This window comes from Heterodontus francisci, chromosome 26, assembly GCF_036365525.1.
Source record: "Heterodontus francisci isolate sHetFra1 chromosome 26, sHetFra1.hap1, whole genome shotgun sequence".
Taxonomy (NCBI): domain Eukaryota; kingdom Metazoa; phylum Chordata; class Chondrichthyes; order Heterodontiformes; family Heterodontidae; genus Heterodontus; species Heterodontus francisci.
The window spans coordinates 62,547,630-62,566,953 of NC_090396.1; the positions used below are offsets into that span (position 1 = coordinate 62,547,630).

The 19,324-nt window shown below is 42.5% G+C and overlaps 1 protein-coding gene across 24 annotated transcripts in view; it reads left to right on the forward strand.

Moving 5' to 3' along the window:
* The first annotated feature begins 633 nt into the window (after window positions 1-633).
* LOC137384399 (endonuclease V-like) overlaps window positions 634-19,324 on the forward strand; it is a 282,278-nt gene continuing 263,587 nt past the window's right edge. For 18 of the 24 annotated variants that reach the window (XR_010977583.1, XM_068058394.1, XM_068058391.1 and 15 more), the window contains exons 1-4: window positions 634-716; window positions 3,452-3,623; window positions 8,788-8,922; window positions 11,086-11,125. Coding sequence is in view for 23 of the 24 variants with exons in the window: in XM_068058394.1 (XP_067914495.1) it covers window positions 658-716; window positions 3,452-3,623; window positions 8,788-8,922; window positions 11,086-11,125 (406 nt within the window). In the remaining variant the exon portion in view is untranslated. Of the gene's footprint in view, window positions 717-3,075; window positions 3,203-3,451; window positions 3,624-8,787; window positions 8,923-11,085; window positions 11,126-13,008; window positions 13,148-19,324 lie in introns of those variants that run through there. The other 6 variants (XM_068058403.1, XM_068058400.1, XM_068058402.1 and 3 more) reach the window with 4 other exon arrangements.

Here is a 19,324-nt window from a genome sequence, read left to right on the forward strand (position 1 = left end):
TTTGGAGAATCACTAAACAAAACATCTGCTATGCAACTGATCCACAAAAAATGTTTGCCACTTGCACAATTTAGGTTTGCAATTCACCTTACACTTCATATTTTATTATATTGTCATTTGTATGTGACTATGAAGAAAATTATGGTATATAGCAAACCTATGTAACAGACACCAATTAGGGCCCGGTTTTAACTCTATTTGGGTTTTAAATAAGATTTAAGTGTGAGCTTGACTTAGGTAGCAGTACTGGGCCATAATGCAGGTGGTTGGGGGTTCAAATGCCACTTTCTGGTAATCTGTAAAATGAACTCTAAAAGTATATTAATGTGAGAGGTTCATTTTTGTCTTATGAGATAAAGGCACAATATAAGGTTTTCAAAAAGCTTTCATCAGTTTTAAGATAGAATTGTGAGCTCTGTCCAGTTTCAGACCTGGTAAAAGGTGGGTCAACTAATTACCTGAATGTTGCTCAATCACTTTGATCACTGAAATTCATTTGTTTAATTGGGAAATTGCAGAGTGATATTGTGTTGAAATGCAGATGGTTTATTTCCATCCACTGGATAAGTTCCTCATGTAACATGCCAATTTAAGCGGAAATGACGAACTAAGCGGAGGCGCATGCGCGCAGTCTTCGCCGGACGAAGCCAGGCCTCAATGGCGGCGTCGCGGGAGGGAGGGAGTCAGGATCAGCATCTGCTTCGGAAGTGGGAGAGGTATACTAAACGCTGCCGCTTGAAAAAAAAAACCCACATACGATCTCACGCAGACACACAGCGTCCAACAAATGGAGGATTTACATCCGGAGGAATGACGCTGGCACCAACCGTCAGCTTCACACCCCACTGCATTTTGGGAGTTGTAGGCTGAAGTCACAGGGGAACTACATATCCCAGAACACCGCGCGGTACCAGCATGGAAAGGATACATCCACACAAACAAGGCCGGGACTCCTTTAAATCTGGAAACGAAAAGGCAAAACTGCACAGGCACAGACAGTCAGTTTTACACGAGAAATAGTTTTTTTTATCCAATGTAAAGTTCTGAAGGCAGGTCTTAGACCTCAAATATTACATTGAATACAGAGATTGATCGTTCAGCCCAACCAGTCCATGCCAGTGGTCTCGAGCCTTCTCCTGCCTTTCCTCCTCTAACTTTATCAGCATAAAGTTCCCGTCTCATATGCTTATGTAGTTTCCCTTTAACTGGATCTATACTGTCCCCATCGACCACTGCCTGTGGTAGCAAGGTCCACATTCTCACCACTCTGGGTAAAGAAGCTTCTTCTGAATTCCCTATTTGATTTTGTTTTTGGGTGACCATCTTCTATTAATGGCCTGTAGTTTTGCTGTTCCCTCACAAGTGGAAACGTTCTCTCCCAAACTTTGTCATAATTTTAAAGACTTCCATTTGGCCACCCCTCAGCCTTTCAAGAGAAAAAAGACCCAGCCTGTTCATCCACTGCTGATTAGTATACCCCTGCATTTCTATATCCTCTTATTAACCTGCCTTTCTTGCAGATGCTGACCAAAGTGCTGTGCACTTCCAGCATTTTCCATTTTTTTGACGATTGGATTAATGTTTCATGTCAGACCATTCATGTATTTGCTTGTTCCCACAGCACAGTTTCTTGTATTCAACCATGTGAACATACAGTAGTAGAAATATGGAAATAATGACATTCTAAGAATGTTTTCTCAATAAAATAAGTTCCAAACGTTTTAATTACCCCACAACTTCATTGACTGATGCATGTGACTTGTGGCATCATTGTGCAATTGGCAGAAAAAAACAAGAATCCAAAAATCCATTGATAGTCTTTTACAGCCAGACTGCAATTCAAAGTTTTCCTCCTTTTGAGATACACAAATCAATATTAACTAACAAAAGTATATTAATTTGGGAATATTGAGCAAAATTAACTATTTTGTATGTCACAGAGCTTTCCCACATACTTGCTTTATTAAGTTGAATGTTTCCCCTGGCTGGTGAGTCTAGAACCAGGGACACAGTCTCAGAATAAGGGGCAGGCCATTTAGGACCGAGATGAAATTAACAATTGATCCATTTGTGGAAGAGAGTTCCAAACCTCTCCCACCCTTTGCATGTAGAAGTGTTTCCTAACTTCACCCTGAAAGACCTGGCTCCAACTTTTAGGCTACGTTCCCGCGTCTTAGACTCCCCAACCAGCAGAAATAGTTTCTATCTATCCTATCAGTTTCCCTTAATATCTTGAAAACTTCAATCAAATCACTTCATAATCTTCTAAATTCCAAGGAATAAAACCCCAGTTTGTGTAATCTCTCCCTGTAATTTAACCCGTCGAGTCTAGGTATCCTGCTGCATTCCCTCCAAGGCTAATCCATCCTTCTTAAAGTGTGATGCCCAGAACTGAGCACGGTACTCCGGGTGTAGGCTAACCAGGGCTTTCTTTGTATAGCTGCAGCATGGGTTCTACCCCTTGTATTCTAGTCCTCTAAATATAAGGCCAGCATTCCATGATTATTTTTCATACCTGTCTGTGATATTTTAATAATCAATGTGCATTCACTTTGAACTTCTAGCCTTTCACCATTTAGAAAGTACTCTGTGAGTCCAAAGTGGATGACCTTGTACGTGCTGATATTAAAATCCATTTTTCATGGTTTTGCCAATTCACTTAATCTATTAATATCTCTTTGTAATTTTATGCTTCCATCTACACTGCTTACAATGTTGCTTATCTGTGTGTCATTGCCAAACTTGGATATGTGGCTCCCTGTCCTGGTTTCTAAGTCATCAATAAATACAGTGATTAATTAAGGCCCCAACACAGATTCCCATAGGATGCCACTAGTTACTTCTAGCCCTTTATCCCTACTCTGACTCCTGCCGCTCCTGAGTACCACTCTCATCCTGCAGTATTCTGATTTTTAGAAACGTACCTGAAAAAATTCTAAAATATGCTCTCCTACCTTGCAAAACTACTCCCCTGAGGTCAGGTCACAGATACAACATCCTGCTGATGAAGCATATACACTTGCGGCATTTATAGATTTTTGCTACACCACTTCCTTTTCTTTCAACTTCAGCTTTCACTTGGAACAGTTGCTGATCTGACATCAATGACTGCTGTACAGTGGTAGTGAGGTTACAGGCCTTTGCTGCTCCATTGTGTGAGCGAGGGCTGCTTTCTACAGATGGGAAGCTCGGGGGAAAGCAGGTAGCCGGCTGAAAATACGGAGAGAGGAATACTTGCATTATTAAAATTCATCACTCTGCATACAACACCACACATGCAACAAAAGCCAAGCACCTCTGCATTGGCCTGTATTGCCCCATGGCAGCACTGGCGCGCCAATTTTGGCACATTTTTAAATCCACCTTGGAATGTTTGATTGAATTTGTTATCATGAATTATTTATGGTTTTGCTGTGATGCTTAAGTATTGACCTTGACTTTCTTCTAACAGGCAGCAGATAGAGCTAAAGCAGCAGATGATTGACCACAACACTGAAGATTGGCAGAGTAATGAGGGCTTTGAAGGGTTAGAGCGTGTTGGAGGTGTGGATTTATCTTACATCAAGGGAGATGAAGTCAATGCTTGTGCCTCATTAGTGGTTCTCAGTTATCCTGATCTTAAGGTAAAATCAGACACTTGGACTGACGGTAGGAGATTGATATACAAAATCTAATAAATGACGCTAGTTTTCTGCAAAGACCAGTCTTCTTCACTTTGCTAAAACAAATAACTTACAACAGCAGCTTGCATTTACATAGCACCCTTAACATCCCAAGGCACTTCACAGTGGAGAAGCATATGATGTGGCAGAGTTTAAGATTTAGGGGGACTTGGTAAAGATGAGATGGAAGGTCATGGTTTTGAGGAGGCTTTTGAAGGTTTGGCGAGAATATTAAGAGGAAGGGAATCAGGGAGAGACACAGGGTATAGGGCTTTGACAACTGAAAGCTCTGCCAGTGCTCATGGAGCAGTAGGAAGGGCAGTATACACAGGATACCAATCAGAAGAACAATGGACGTGACCTGAATAAGGCCCATTTCAATGCAACTCACTTTTAATGCAAAGAAATACAGCATTGTACATTTAAAGAGCTTTGCAGTTTTCACAGTTAACGAGAGGTTAAATGTTTTATGTTTTAGGGCCACAAGGTGAAGTATTCACAACGATATTTTACCTAATGATATTTTAACTCTGTAGAGGTGGAATCAGCTTTTGTGAGGCACATCTGTATGCACAGTTCCAATTAAACAATCACGCAGTAGTTTTAGTGCAGAAGCCTTCATCTCAAAATATTGTGCCCTGATTGTGCAACAGCACACAATCTATTGCCCAAGGATTGCATAAATGATCAAAAAATTATTTTATTCCTAAAGAACAATTAGCAGCTAGTAGTTTAAAAAATGAAGAAGGATTGACAGCTTCTGGTAGATGTTAGGTGTGAGACTGATGATCAGAAAGTGAAGTGCATGTGAATGGGTCTCAATTTTAATCCAAACGGAGGCTTGCTCACTCCATTTTGTTTCCAACATTGACTGTTCTGCTGATTGGTTTTATTTGCTGAGGACTATGATGACAAACATTTACTCATCGGTGACAGCTCTTAAACCTGTGTTAATCCTTTCTAGTTCAAGGCATACAGCGGTCATGTGTCAGTATCAGAAAATGTTATACAATAAGTCATTTAAGCAGGATCACAGACAAGCTAACAGAATTGGACAGTATGTTGCTGTTTCTCTATAGTTTCTGTGATATTACATGGGAGGAGCTCACTCAGACAATGCAAGTGATTCAGGAATAGTAGAAAAGGGTGATGATGAAAAATATAATTAGCCAACTATATACAGGTAAAAAAATGCATATATAATTGTCCGTTATTCGCAAAAATGAAATAGATAAATGTGATAAAAGCAAAATACTGCGGATGCTGGAAATCTGAAACAAAAACAAGAAATGCTGGATTCACTCAGCAGGTCTGGCAGCATCTGTGGAAAGAGAAGCAGAGTTAACGTTTCGGGTCAGTGACCCTTCTTCGGAACTGACAAATGTTAGAAAAGTCACAGATTATAAACAAGTGAGGTGGGGGTTGGGCAAGAGATAACAAAGGAGAAGGTGCAGATTGGACCAGGCCACATAGCTGACCAAAAGGTCACGGAGCAAAGGCAAACAATATGTTAATGGTGTGTTGAAAGACAAAGCATCAGTACAGATTAGGTGTGAATATACTGAATATTGAACATCAGCAAGTGCAAACCTGAAGAAAAACAACCTGAAAAAAACAGTGGGTAAGCAAACTGAACAAACTAAGATGAAATGAAATAAATGCAAAAAAAGATTGTAAAAAATGTAAAAAGGAATGCAAAAAAAAAAGGAAGAAAAAAAAGGAAGAAAAAATAACTAAAAATGACTAAAAATGAAAGTAAAGTGGGGGGCTGTCATGCTCTGAAATTATTGAACTCAATGTTCAGTCCGGCAGGCTGTAGTGTGCCTAATCGGTAGATGAGATGCTGTTCCTCGAGCTTGCGTTGATGTTCACTGGAACACTGCAGCAATCCCAGGACAGAGATGTGAGCATGAGAGCAGGGGGGAGTGTTGAAATGGCAAGCAACCGGAAGCTCAGGGTCCTGCTTGCGGACTGAGCGGAGATAAATGTGATGTTTCATGGGAAAGGAAAATACTTCATTTCAAAGTTTCAGATGCAAACAGAGTATGCAATACAATGGTCTGCTAATAATTAAGAGTTACTGTAACTACAGTATCTGCAGATATCAATATTGTTGATCAAATATCAAGAAAATTATGTGTATTATTATTTCTTAAGAGACCAGTGGTGTGAGAACTTGCAACTGGTGTGATGTCAGTGGGCTCATATCACAATAACATGAAACATTTATATTTATCTTTGTTTCTCGTTTTGTACTTTTAAATCTTTTAAATCTCCAGTTTCATCTTCGCCAGCAGCAGATGGTGCTAAACATAGAAATGTTGAAAAATTTATATATTTTCAGTGTTTTTTTTAAACTGGTCTCCATAGAAACTATTCGTTCCAATTTCATAGTCACTGGTTCAGATGCAGTAATTCTAAAACTGACACTGATTTTTGTTTGTAAATATTTCAGTTAACAAATTATATATCTTTTTTCCTATTTCATGCTAACCAGTGGTAAAATTCAGAGCAGATTCTAAACAAGCTTTCACTAAATATTTCTACCACTCCTATGGCAAGGTAATTTCTTTGGAGCTTTTTAATTACTATTAATGATAACCTTTTTTTCTGTTTTTGAGTTTAACATCTTTGAAGAGAAAAGACAGGCTGTGATATTTTGATTGAAGGTTTCATACTCAGACATGATAACCTGTCCTTTCCCTTTACAGATGCTGAATGACCTGCTGCATGTTTCCAGATTTTCTGCTTTTATTTCAGATTTCGAGCATTTGTTATTTCCCTTTTTATTAGGCTGCATTTGCTGATAACACAATCACTAGGTGGCACAATACTGGCACAGGTGCAGATGCAGCCTCATCCACCGAAAAGTCACTGTCTGCGACGTCTCAGGCAGCTGCCAATAATAAAGATGACTGTTCAATTTATCACGATGATGAAGACCCCACCTGCCACAAATGAGCCATATGAACATAAATGAGTCATGTGAACATAAATTTTAAACTGTTGCTGAAGGAAGAGATGACTTGTTTAAAGAGATCAGCAGTGGCTGGAAAACATTTGCATACTAAGAGACAGTGCCTGGAGACAATAGAACGACTCCCTGATCCAATGAAATCAAATGGATTTTGATCACCAGACATTGATGTGTAAGAAAACCAGCATTCCAGGGTGTCTGCTAAGATGGAGAATCCACAAACGCAGGAGTTTGTTAAAACAGCTAGTCACATGACTAACCTGCTGGCCTAGAGTTTTGTTTGAACTGCTCACAGCGCATTTTTGTCAGATCGCAACTGAACTTGGAAGAAGTGAGCCTCTCTCCTGGCGAACTCTCTCTCTCATGCATCTCCAGATCCACTGAAGTCACTTAAACCTCAAGAGAGAAAAGACTCCTACATCGAAACAAGTTTTAAAGCGTACACTGGGCCCCAACGAAACGGCAAGACTTACCAGCAATCAAAGACTCTGCATCGAACTCAAAGGACCGTAAATAAATCCCAGCTATTGCCTCAAACTTTTCCCCTTTATTCTTTTTACTTTTCTGTCTCTATCTGCGTGTGTTTATCGCATATGCATGCTCGCGTGGTTACATTGCAAATTCGTAGTCATTAACTGAATTAGAGTTTATGGTTAATAAACTTCCACTTTTCTTGTTTAAATCTAAGAAAACCTGTCTGGTTGATTCTTTTTGCCTTACAATTGGAGAGCAGTGAACAAGGATTCACTGAGGGGGAGCTAAAAACAGTGTTTTTAAAATTAAACCCTGTTACGGTTAAACCAGGCAAAGGCTGAGAGGGACCCCCTAGACTCCTTCTCACCTGGTCGTAACAGTCACAAAAAGCAAACGCAGCCTTAACCCAAATCCCCACAGTGGCTGCGATCGCCACCTCCATCCCACCCCCAACAGTGCCCAGCTCCCTCCTGCCATCGCACTTCCCTTCGTGGCGCCCTCCCGCGTCTGTCTGCTCATCGCTCACTCCCTGCCTCGCCATTTCTCCCCCCTCAGCCACTTGGTCCCGCCCTCACCACTTCCCCACCTCGGCTGCTGGATCCCCACTCTCTTCCCCCCCCCCCCCCACACCAACCACCCGCTCCCGGTTTCGCCGCTTCCCTCTTCTTGGCCACTCTCTCCCGCGTCACCGTTACCCCTTGGCCACTCGCTCCCCGCCTTGCCGCTTCGGTGACTCATTCCCTGCCCCCCCGGCACCGCTTCTTCGGGTGGCGCAGTGGGGAACGATCAGCTGAAGTGGGAAGCGACGAGGCCAGGAGCAAGTGGCCGAGGCGGGGGGAGGGGGGGGTGCGGGGAGTAGGGCGAAAGCAGGAGCAAGGGGGCAAGTGGCAAGGCCTGCAGCGAGGGGCCGGGGTAGGGGGGAGCGGCGAGGGTGGAAGCGAGTGGCTGGGGGCGGGGGTGGAATGGAGCCGATAATCACAGCTATTGAGGGGTGAGATGTCACTGCGTGGTGATGTCAGCATGTGCATGCGCGCATTCATATTGCAAGCTGTCAAATGTTCGCACACACTGATGCCATCCGCAGTCACTCTACACATGCTCTGCGTTGTCAGGAGTCACTTTGTTTTTATTATGACAAAGCTCTTTAGCACAGATTTTAAAGATTATATGAAACCACAGAGAAAAGTAAAGTTTTTCTTTTACACTGTCACATCCCTACAGTGTTAAAAGGTGCCAGCATCCTATGGGAATGAAACATTGGAACTCCAGTATGAGGTGCCATTCCCAAAACAAGCAGAATGCATTATTTATACCTACATCATCCCCTTCGTAACATTAGAGACAGAAGAGAATGTGCATCTCTGCTCTCATACGGTGTTGGTGCTTGGCACAGAGAAGAGATTTAATTTTTAAATGGAAAATAATAAAACAAGAAAATGTCTATGTTTTGAAAGCTGTGAGTGACCTTAGGTGCTTACAGGGTTGACCACAATTTGCTGCATAAAAGTCCACACATTGTCAATAGATTTTCTGCTTTCAGTATCTTAAAACTGTCTATGTAAGAGTAATATGCCAATAGGTGCATTGTGAAATAAAATGCAGCAGGAGTCACATCTGATCACAAATTCAGTACTCATCATTTCTATTTCCAATTTTTTTTTAAACTTTGCTTAGGTTGTTTATGAGGAATGCCAGATGGTTTGTCTGAATGCCCCTTATATTCCAGGATTTCTGGCATTTCGGGAGACACCTTTTCTGGAAGAAGCTGTGAAAAGACTACACCACAAGGACCCCAGTCTTTTCCCTCAGGTAAAAATATGAGAGTGTCCTTAGAAATATGTGAATATTCTTTGATTAACTTGGCTGGAGTAGATCTCATTAGCATAATACCTTCATTTCCAGGATAGTGAAGCTGTATCATGCCATTTTTAAGAAGACCGGTATGTTCCGAGCTTTGCAAAGCTGTAACCGTAATCAAGACAGAATCTCCAAAACAATAAACCAACTCATTTGAATTTATTTTACTTTAATGACCCATAAGTCCTTAAATATTTGGAATTGCTACTAACCCTTCTTTTCTGAATGCACTTCAAAATGATATTTTGGAGCTATTCTGGACATTGTCATTTTTGTCAGTCAATTTCATGTATCTATTAGTTCTAAATCATTCTTTCAAAAATGAAAATTACACATGACAGCTTACTTAATACATAGGAGTTAAGTTTGGAGAATTCCTAGAACAAATTCAAGCTCTCCGACGTGTCATCTGTTGCAAACTGTATTTAGGTAGCATGGCTTCTTCAGTGTCCTCTATGTCATTGGCAATAGTACTTGGCTAATTTTTATAATAGCTTTTTGATAATTTGTGCATCTAGGACCTACACACTGAGTCCTGAGTTTTTTTTATTCTTTTATGGGATGTGGGTGTCGCTGGCAAGGCCAGCATTTGTTGCCCATCCCTAATTGCCTTTGACAATCGAATGGCTTGCTAGGCCATTTCAGAGGGCAGTTAAGAGTCAACCACATTGCTGTGGGTCTGGAGTCACATGTAGGCCAGACCAGGTAAGGATGGCAGATTTCCCTTCCCTAAAGAGAATTAGTGAACCAGATGAGTTTTTACAATTGATGATAGTTTCATGGCACCACTATTAAAACTAGCTTTCACCAGCTGCCATTGAGCCCAAGATTTGAACCTATATCTTCAGGGCATTAGGCCTACTAGTTTAGTGCCATTACCAGTATGTCACCATCTCCCCCTCACTGAGTCCTCTTTGATAAAGGGCTCCAGTGTGTTAACTTACTGATTGGAAATGGACTCAGAGTCAACACAGTAAATCAGAATCCTTTTAAATGAACAAAACAGTTTCATTGCAAACAAACTTAAAAAAAACACATCCAGTGAAGCCTTGATAAAATTAACATTTACCACAGAGAAAAGTTGGTTGATAGAAAATAATGGAAAATGAATCTGAAGACTGTAATGTAATTGAAGTGTTAACACCAGGGTAAAATACAGGAAGAAAGCTTGAATGGTTTATGAATGTCATTTGAACCCTAAAATTACATTAGTGCCTTAAAGTCACCTAGAGGTATGTGTCAATTTTTATAACAAATGTGGAATATAGTGACTTCTTTTGGTTTAAATTCGTTTTCTTGGTGATGTGTGGCCGTCCAGCAGTCTATTTGTTCGATGTGGATGTTTTATGATGCTGTTTGGAGATGAAAGTAATGATGTGACAGAAGGCTATTATTGATTGCATGACATAGGACCTGACTATGTACTGGATCCTGTGAGAAGACCTGCCGTATTACCACATTATTTTTCATTGTTTGTATCATAGGAAGAACCATTATATTACATATATTACAATAGTGTTACAAGGCATGAAGATTTCATATGTGATCAAATTATAACTTAAATAATAACATTCTTTTTTTTAAAAAATTGATCCAAAGAGAGAAATGAACTGTTTAAAAAGAGCTTAAATGTGTAGCATAAATTTATTTATTTATTGATACAGCACTGAAACAGGCCCTTCGGCCCACCGAGTCTGTGCCAACTATCAACCACCCATTTATACTAATCCTACATTAATCCCATATTCCCTACCACATCCCCACAATTCCCCTGCCACCTACCTACACTAGGGGCAATTTATAAGGCCAATTTACCTATCAACCTGCAAGTCTTTGGCTGTGGGAGGAAACCGGAGCACCCGGCGAAAACCCACGCAGTCACAGGGCGAACTTGCAAACTCCGCACAGGCAGTACTCAGAATTGAACCCAGGTGGCTGGAGCGGTGAGGCTACAGTGCTAACCACTGCGCTTAAACTTATTGAAGCTCAAGATCTGAAGTATATTTTAAAATTTTGTTGTTTCAGTTTGCAAGCTTATCTCTTGCAGATTTTTTTTTTTACGGCCATTAGTGCCTTGTCAATCTTATTAATTAACATTATTTATTAATATTCCAGATTATTTTTGCAGATGGAAATGGAATTTTGCACCACCGAGGTAAGCAATCTATTTTTTGTGAATGTGTTAGTTATTTACACATTATTATATTGTGGTGCTAGCTGTATGTTCAACTATCTGAACATTAATCTTACCACTTTAATGATTCAACTATTATGCAGATTTTAAGCAAATTTCATCACTAAAATTCTTCTCGGACAGACAGTGGGTTTCTTTCACAAATGAACATGTTAGAGCCTGTGTGAATGTCGCGTTCACATATCTGTAAAAGTTGAGGTGTTATCCCATTAATTTAAAAACTAATAATGGTATTTTCTGCCAAGCTTGCCAGTATGTTTCTCTTGGTCTGTACATGCTGAGACTCATCAATTTGTTTCTGTGCCTTTTATCCATCCTTATTTTAGAACAGTAATTAATAGATCTCCTGTGATCTTGCTCACTGATACTGCAGAACCTGAAGCCCAGTTTCTGTTGTTTACAACAGTCCTCCTCGGAGATGTCAGAATTCGCACTCGTGCTTTGCAGCAGCACCCCCCCTATGACTGTAACTCAGATACAGACAATGCTTCCTTGACTGATTCTGAGCCCAGGACTGAGGGGGAGGGAGAAATGGGAGGTGTCAACATTTGTGGTGCAAAGACTGACCTCACTTGCAGGCTGATCTCTCATGAGCTCGCTGTGTAATTCTGCTTCCAGAACGAGTATCGAGGCAGTTCCAGGATAGACAATTGCGCATTGAATTAGTATGTTGCATGCTAGTAGTTGCAGTTTCACCTCTTTAAGGAGTTACAGTCATGAACTGTTGAGTTACAAATGATGGGGTGATCCTTAGCGCTCAAATTGGAGACCAGTGGAAGTTGGGGCTGCTGGGTACTGACTATGGAAAGGCTTGGAATGAGACATATTGTCACTTATAAAAAATAAATAGGGAGGCAGAAGAGAAACTGTTAGTTTAATTTTTTTCCCTGGATTGTGAATGAGTTGAATTTTTGTTGAAATGTGATTGGAGAGAAAATTGGAAGGTTTTACATGACAAGATTGATGAAGAGCAAAGCAGAAAATAACCATTGAACAATGAGGAAAACATTGAGAGTGAGGATGAAGAAAATTGTTAAATGGTGAAAGAAGAAAGGTGCTAGCCAGCCACAAGAGGTGAAAACGTTATTACAAAGGGTAACCTCAGTAACTTAAGTTTTATTTAATGTGTGACAAATTTGTTGTTATTTCCTATAAATAGATCAAATCAGGAGAAATTCAACTTATGGTGGCCCATTTTTCACCCTTAAAATAGACATGAGGTCTCCGAATCTAACATTGCAATCTGTCATGCCCGGTCTGGGCCAGAAGTGTGCAAACCAGCTTATTGGCACAGGCAATTTTTAGCGGTCCAGAGAGCCTGCCTGAAACAGGGTTTTAGTCTCCTTACATGTGCAAGTTGGGATCCTCTGCTGTTGTAAGACCGCAAATGTAAAATTATGGTGCAAATGAGCAGAAGCTGGGCATTACATGCTTGCCCTAGTTGTACCAGGTCTTGAACAGTCTAACCAATTCACTGAATTGAAAAGAAAGCACCATTCACTGAATCCCCTTTTTTCAACTGTAATTTTGAGCCAAGTGATAAGTGTGTGGTTTCCCAATAAACATTCCAGTTACACTTCTAATGTTTTAGTGAGGTGATACTTGCCTGTAATTGGTTGGTCGTTAGTAGAACAGGAAATAAAAGTAATAGCATTCCTTTCGGTAACAGCATTGACATAACTGTTTCCAACCCAAAATTTAAATGATTAGCATTCAAATATGTATGAAAGGGAATTCATTCATTATAAGGCATCTCAACCTGGAATTTGTTTTTTTTTAATTCACAATCAGAAAAAGCAAAAGTGACTTCTGTTGTTTTGACATTTTCACATTTTACACGACAGGCGTAATTTTCTCGCACTCACGGCCATGCGCTGGGAGGTGGGGTGGCAAAATGGCGGTGGAACACGTTTGGATGGAAGCTGTTGAAGTTTCCCAGAGGGATCTGGGCTGCTGGATGGAGACCATGCTTATCAGCCCTGAGTAGGCAATTGAGCCTGTTAAGAAGCCAATTAATAGGAATTTTCCAGAGGCTTTCAGATTTTTCCAGGGACATACGTGAAGAATGGAGCTTCAGAGCCTCACCAGCTCTAAGGAGGCAGGAGCACAGCAGCCGATTGGTGTTGGCTGCAGTTAGCAGCCATTGCGAACAGCAGTATTGCAGTATAATGTTCAGTACCATTTGCAACTCCTCAGATACTGAAGCAGTTGTGTCCATATGCAACAAGACCTGGACAACAATCAGGCTTGGGCTCATAAAAAGAACAAAGAACAAAGATAATTACAGCACAGGAACAGGCCCTTCGGCCCTCCAAGCCTGCGCCGATCCAGATCCTCTCTCTAAACATGTCGCCTATTTTCTAAGGTTCTGTATCTCTTTTCTTCCTGCCCATTCATGTATCTGTCTAGATACATCTTAAAAGACTCCATCGTGCCCGCGTCTACCACCTCCGCTGGCAACGCGTTCCAGGTGCCCACCACCCTCTGCGTAAAGAACTTTCCACGCATATCCCCCCTAAACATTTCCCCTTTCACTTTGAACTCGTGTCCTCTAGTAATTGAAACCCCCACTCTGGGAAAAAGCCTCTTGCTGTCCACCCTGTCTATACCTCTCATGATTTTGTACACCTCAATCAGGTCCCCCCTCAACCTCCGTCTTTCTAATGAAAATAATCCTAATCTGCTCAACCTCTCTTCATAGCTAGCGCCCTCCATACCAGGCAACATCCTGGTGAACCTCCTCTGCACCCTCTCCAAAGCATCCACATCCTTTTGATAATGTGGCGACCAGAACTGTACGCAGTATTCCAAATGTGGCCGAACCAAAGTCCTATACAACTGTAACATGACCTGCCAACTCTTGTACTCAATGCCCCGTCCGATGAAGGAAAGCATGCCGTATGCCTTCTTGACCACTCTATTTACCTGCGTTGCCACCTTCAGGGAACAATGGACCTGAACACCCAAATCTCTCTGGACATCAATTTTCCCCAGGACTTTTCCATTTACTGTATAGTTCACTCTTGAATTGGATCTTCCAAAATGCATCACCTCGCATTTGACCTGATTGAACTCCATCTGCCATTTCTCTGCCCAACTCTCTAATCTATCTATATTCTGCTGTATTCTCTGACAGTCCCCTTCACTATCTGCTACTCCACCAATCTTAGTGTCGTCTGCAAACTTGCTAATCAGTCCACCTATACTTTCCTCCAAATCATTAATGTATATCACAAACAACAGTGGTCCCAGCACGGATCCCTGTGGAACACCACTGGTCACACGTCTCCATTTTGAGAAACTCCCCTCTACTGCTACTCTCTGTCTCCTGTTGCCCAGCCAGTTCTTTATCCATCTAGCTAGTACACCTTGGACCCCAAGCGCCTTCACTTTCTCCATCAGCCTGCCATGGGGAACCTTATCAAACGCCTTACTGAAGTCCATGTATATGACATCGACAGCCCTTCCCTCATCAATCAACTTTGTCACTTCCTCAAAGAATTCTATTAAGTTGGTAAGACATGACCTTCCCTGCACAAAACCATGTTGCCTATCACTGATGAGCCCATTTTCTTCCAAATGGGAATAGATCCTATCCCTCAGTATCTTCTCCAGCAGCTTCCCTACCACTGACGTCAGGCTCACCGGTCTATAATTACCTGGATTATCCCTGCTACCCTTCTTAAACAAGGGGACAACATTAGCAATTCTCCAGTCCTCCGGGACCTCACCCGTGTTTAAGGATGCTGCAAAGATATCTGTTAAGGCCCCAGCTATTTCCTCTCTCGCTTCCCTCAGTAACCTGGGATAGATCCCATCCGGACCTGGGGACTTGTCCACCTTAATGCCCTTTAGAATACCCAACACTTCCTCCCTCCTTATGCCGACTTGACCTAGAGTAATCAAACATCTGTTCCTAACCTCAACATCCGTCATGTCCCTCTCCTCGGTGAATACCGATGCAAAGTACTCGTTTAGAATCTCACCCATTTTCTCTGACTCCACGCATAACATTCCTCCTTTGTCCTTTAGTGGGCCAATCCTTTCTCTAGTTACCCTCTTTCTCCTTATATATGAATAAAAGGCTTTGGGATTTTCCTTAACCCTGTTTGCTAAAGATATTTCATGACCCCTTTTAGCCCTCTTAATTCCTCGTTTCAGATTGGTCCTACATTCCCGATATTCTTTCAAAGCTTCGTCTTTCATCAGCCGCCTACACCTTATGTATGCTTCCTTTTTCCTCTTAGCTAGTCTCACAATTTCACCTGTCATCCATGGTTCCCTAATCTTGCCATTTCTATCCCTCATTTTCACAGGAACATGTCTCTCCTGAACGCTAATCAACCTCTCTTTAAAAGCCTCCCACATATCACATGTGGATTTACCTTCAAACAGCTGCTCCCAATCTACATTTCCCAGCTCCTGCCGAAGTGGCAAGTAACATTCGACAAGTGCCAGGCAATGACCATTTCAGACGAGAGAATCCAACCATCTCCCCTTGAAATTCAATGGCATTACCATCTGTGAATCCCCCACTATCAACATCCTGAGGGTTACCATTGACCAAAAACTGAACCATATAAATACCGTGGCTACATGAGCAGGTCAGAGACTGGGAATTCTGCGGCGAGTAACTCACCTCCTCTCTCCCCAGGGCCTGTTCACCATCTACAAGGCACAAATCAGGAGTGTGATGGAATACTCTCCGCTTGCCTGGATGGGTGCAGCTCCAACAACACTCAAGAAGCTCGACACCATCCAGGATAAAGCAGTCTGCTTGATTGGCACCCCAGCCACCACCTTAAACATTCACTCCCTCCACTGCCAGTGCATTGTGGCAGCAGTGTGTACCATCTACAAGATGCACGGCAGCAACTCACCAAGGCTCCTTCAACATCACCTTCCAAACTCATGACCTCTGCCACCTAGAAAGACAAGGGCATCAAATGCATGGGAACACCACCACCTGCAAGTTCCTCTCCAAGTCCTGACTTGGAACTATATTGCCGTTCCTTCACTGTTTCTGGATCAAAATCCTGGAACTCCCTTTTAATAGCACTGTGGGTGTACCTGCACCAGATGGACTGCAGCGGTTCAAGAAGGTGGCTCACCACCACCTTCTCAAGGGCAATTAGGGATGGGCAGCAAATGCTGGCCTAGCCAGCGACGCCTACATCCCATGGAAGAATAAAAAAGTACACGGAGGGTGAGCGTGAATAAAGCATGGGAATGACTAGCTGAAGGCGATACAAACTTCACGAATACGTGGAGTTGTAAAAATTGATAGATCTCTCCGAGATGCATCTTATGTCTGCAAAGTAAGGGGAGTAAGAGCCTTAAGGGTGAGTGCTGCAAGTTACAATGGGTGTCATGTCTTCTAGCAGCTACCATTGCTTTACGCCATTCTTGTCTGGCCTTCCTTTCAGTCTCCTCTGCTTGTGCTGCCTTATAACAGAGTGCTGCCGCCTTTCAAATATGGTGCCTGCTCCCCATTATTAGTTAGCTCCCATGCATGCTGGCAGTTCATTGAACATCCCCTGATAATAAATGGACCGCTGGGTGGAGCACTACCTAGAACTGTACTCCAGGGAAAATGTTGTCACTGAGACCGCCCTCAATGCAGCCCAGTCTCTGCCAGTCATGGATGAGCTGGACGAACAGCCAACAAAATCAGAACTCAGTGATGCCATTGATTCTCTAGCCAGTGGGAAAGTCCCTGGGAAGGACGACATTACCCCTGAACTAATCAAGAGTGCCAAGCCTGCTATACTCTCAGCACTCCATGAACTGCTTTGCCTGTGCTGGGATGAGGGAGTAGTACTACAGGACAGATATTTTTATTGTACAGTGACATTTTGACTTTAATAGATTTTCCAAAATATCTCCGGGTTCTTCAAAAGTTGTTTTGGAGTAAATGCACCATTTCTAACTTCTCACTCAGCAATCTCTGCTTGGGTATTGAGGGGATGTGTAGGATGAAGGCTAAAAGTTTCCCCATTGAAATGGGAGGGAGAAATTGTCTTTGTGCCTGATGATAAAGCATTGGCAGAGTACCAGGCGATTGTTACCAGCTCTATTATCATCAGAGAATGATGTATGTGAATGAGAGAAAGAGACTTAAAGGAAGAGGAAAATCAATTCATCAAAATGGGGGCTGTAAACAAGAAGTGGAATGTTAGGAGTAGCTTGCATTATGTTGCAAAGTTAAAAAATGTCAGGGAACTGATATAGTCCTCTCTGCTGAAAGGAGAAGGAAAGTTTAGTGAAAATAGCTCTGTATATCTTACATGTGTTAGGCATACTCACTGTTAGGTTACTCTGGTGACATTCTCACTGAAACCAGCATTTCACTTAGGGTCTACGAGCCAATTAAAAGCCACCTGTTCCTAGGAAACCACAATTTTGGGTGGTGGGACTCCACAAAACTGATAAAACTGATGTTTTTAAAAGGTCAAAGACAATTTTTGAAAGGGTATTTTTTGCAATATAATAAAATGAAAGCGTTCTTTGAAAAGAAAAGCAGCACCCCTTGGATTTCCCTTCTGTGCACATCTGTGATTGTAAAAGTCAGAATTCCTCTGTTTCTTATAAGAATGCTAGTTTGGCTGCGAGCAGAAGGCGACAGTGACTCAACCTTCTGTCATATGTTTACGGCCACAGTGACTCCGTTTATACACGTAAACCCAAGTTGACTCAATCACAGAATCAGAATCGCAGAATACTACAGTGCAGAAGAGGCCCTTCGGCCCATCAAGTCTGCATCGATACATTAAAACACTTGACCTGTCTACCTAATCTCATTTGCCAGCACTTGGCCCATAGCCTTGAATATTATGATGTGCCAAGTGCTCATCCAGGTACTTTTTAAAGGATGTGAGGCAACCCGCCTCTACCACCGTCCCAGGCAGTGCATTCCAGACCGTCACCACCCTCTGGGTAAAAAAGTTCTTCCCCAAATCCCCCTTAAACCTCCCGCCCCGCACCTTAAACTTGTGACCCCTCGTAACTGACCCTTCAACTAAGGGGAACAGCTGCTCCCTATCCACCCTGTCCACGCCCCTCATAATCTTGTACACCTCGATCAGGTCACCCCTCAGTCTTCTCTGCTCCAGTGAAAACAACCCAAGCCTATCCAACCTCTCTTCATAGCTTAAATGTTCCATCCCAGGCAACATCCTGGTGAATCGCCTCTGCACCCCCTCCAATGCAATCACATCCTTCCTATAATGTGGCGACCAGAATTGCACACAGTACTCCAGCTGTGGCCTCACCAAAGTTCTGTACAACTCCAACATGACCTCCCTGCTTTTGTAATCTATGCCTCGATTGAGAAAGGCAAGCGTCCCATATGCCTTTTTCACCAACCTATTAACCTACCTAGAACTGTACTCCAGGGAGAATGTTGTCACTGAGACTGCCCTCAATGCAGCCCAGCCTCTACCAGTCATGGATGAGCTGGACATACAGCCAACAAAATTGGAACTCAGTGATGCCATTGATTCTCTAGCCAGCGGAAAAGCCCCTGGGAAGGACAGCATTACCCCTGAAATAATCAAGAGTGCCAAGCCTGCTATACTTTTAAGACTACATGAACTGCTATGCCTGTGCTGGGACGAGGGAGCAGTACCTCAGGACATGCGCGATGCCAATATCATCACCCTCTATAAAAACAAAGGTGACCGCAGTGACTGCAACAACTACCGTAGAATCTCCCTGCTCAGCAGAGTGGGGAAAGTCTTTGCTCGAGTCGCTCTAAACAGGCTCCAGAAGCTGGCCGAGCGCGTCTACCCTGAGGCACAGTGTGGCTTTCGTGCAGAGAGATCGACCGTTCACATGCTGTTCTCCCTTCGTCAGATACAGGAGAAATGCCGCGAACAGATGCCCCTCTACATTGCTTTCATTGATCTCACCAAAGCCTTTGACCTCGTCAGCAGACGTGGTCTCTTCAGACTACTGGAAAAGATTGGATGTCCACCAAAGCTACGAAGTATTATCACCTCATTCCATGACAATATGACAGGCACAATTCAACATGGCGGCACCTCATCAGACCCCTTTCCTATCCTGAGTGGCGTGAAACAGGGCTGTGTTCTCGCACCCACACTTTGAGATTTTCTTCTCCCTGCTGCTTTCACATGCGTTCAAGTCTTCAGAAGAAGG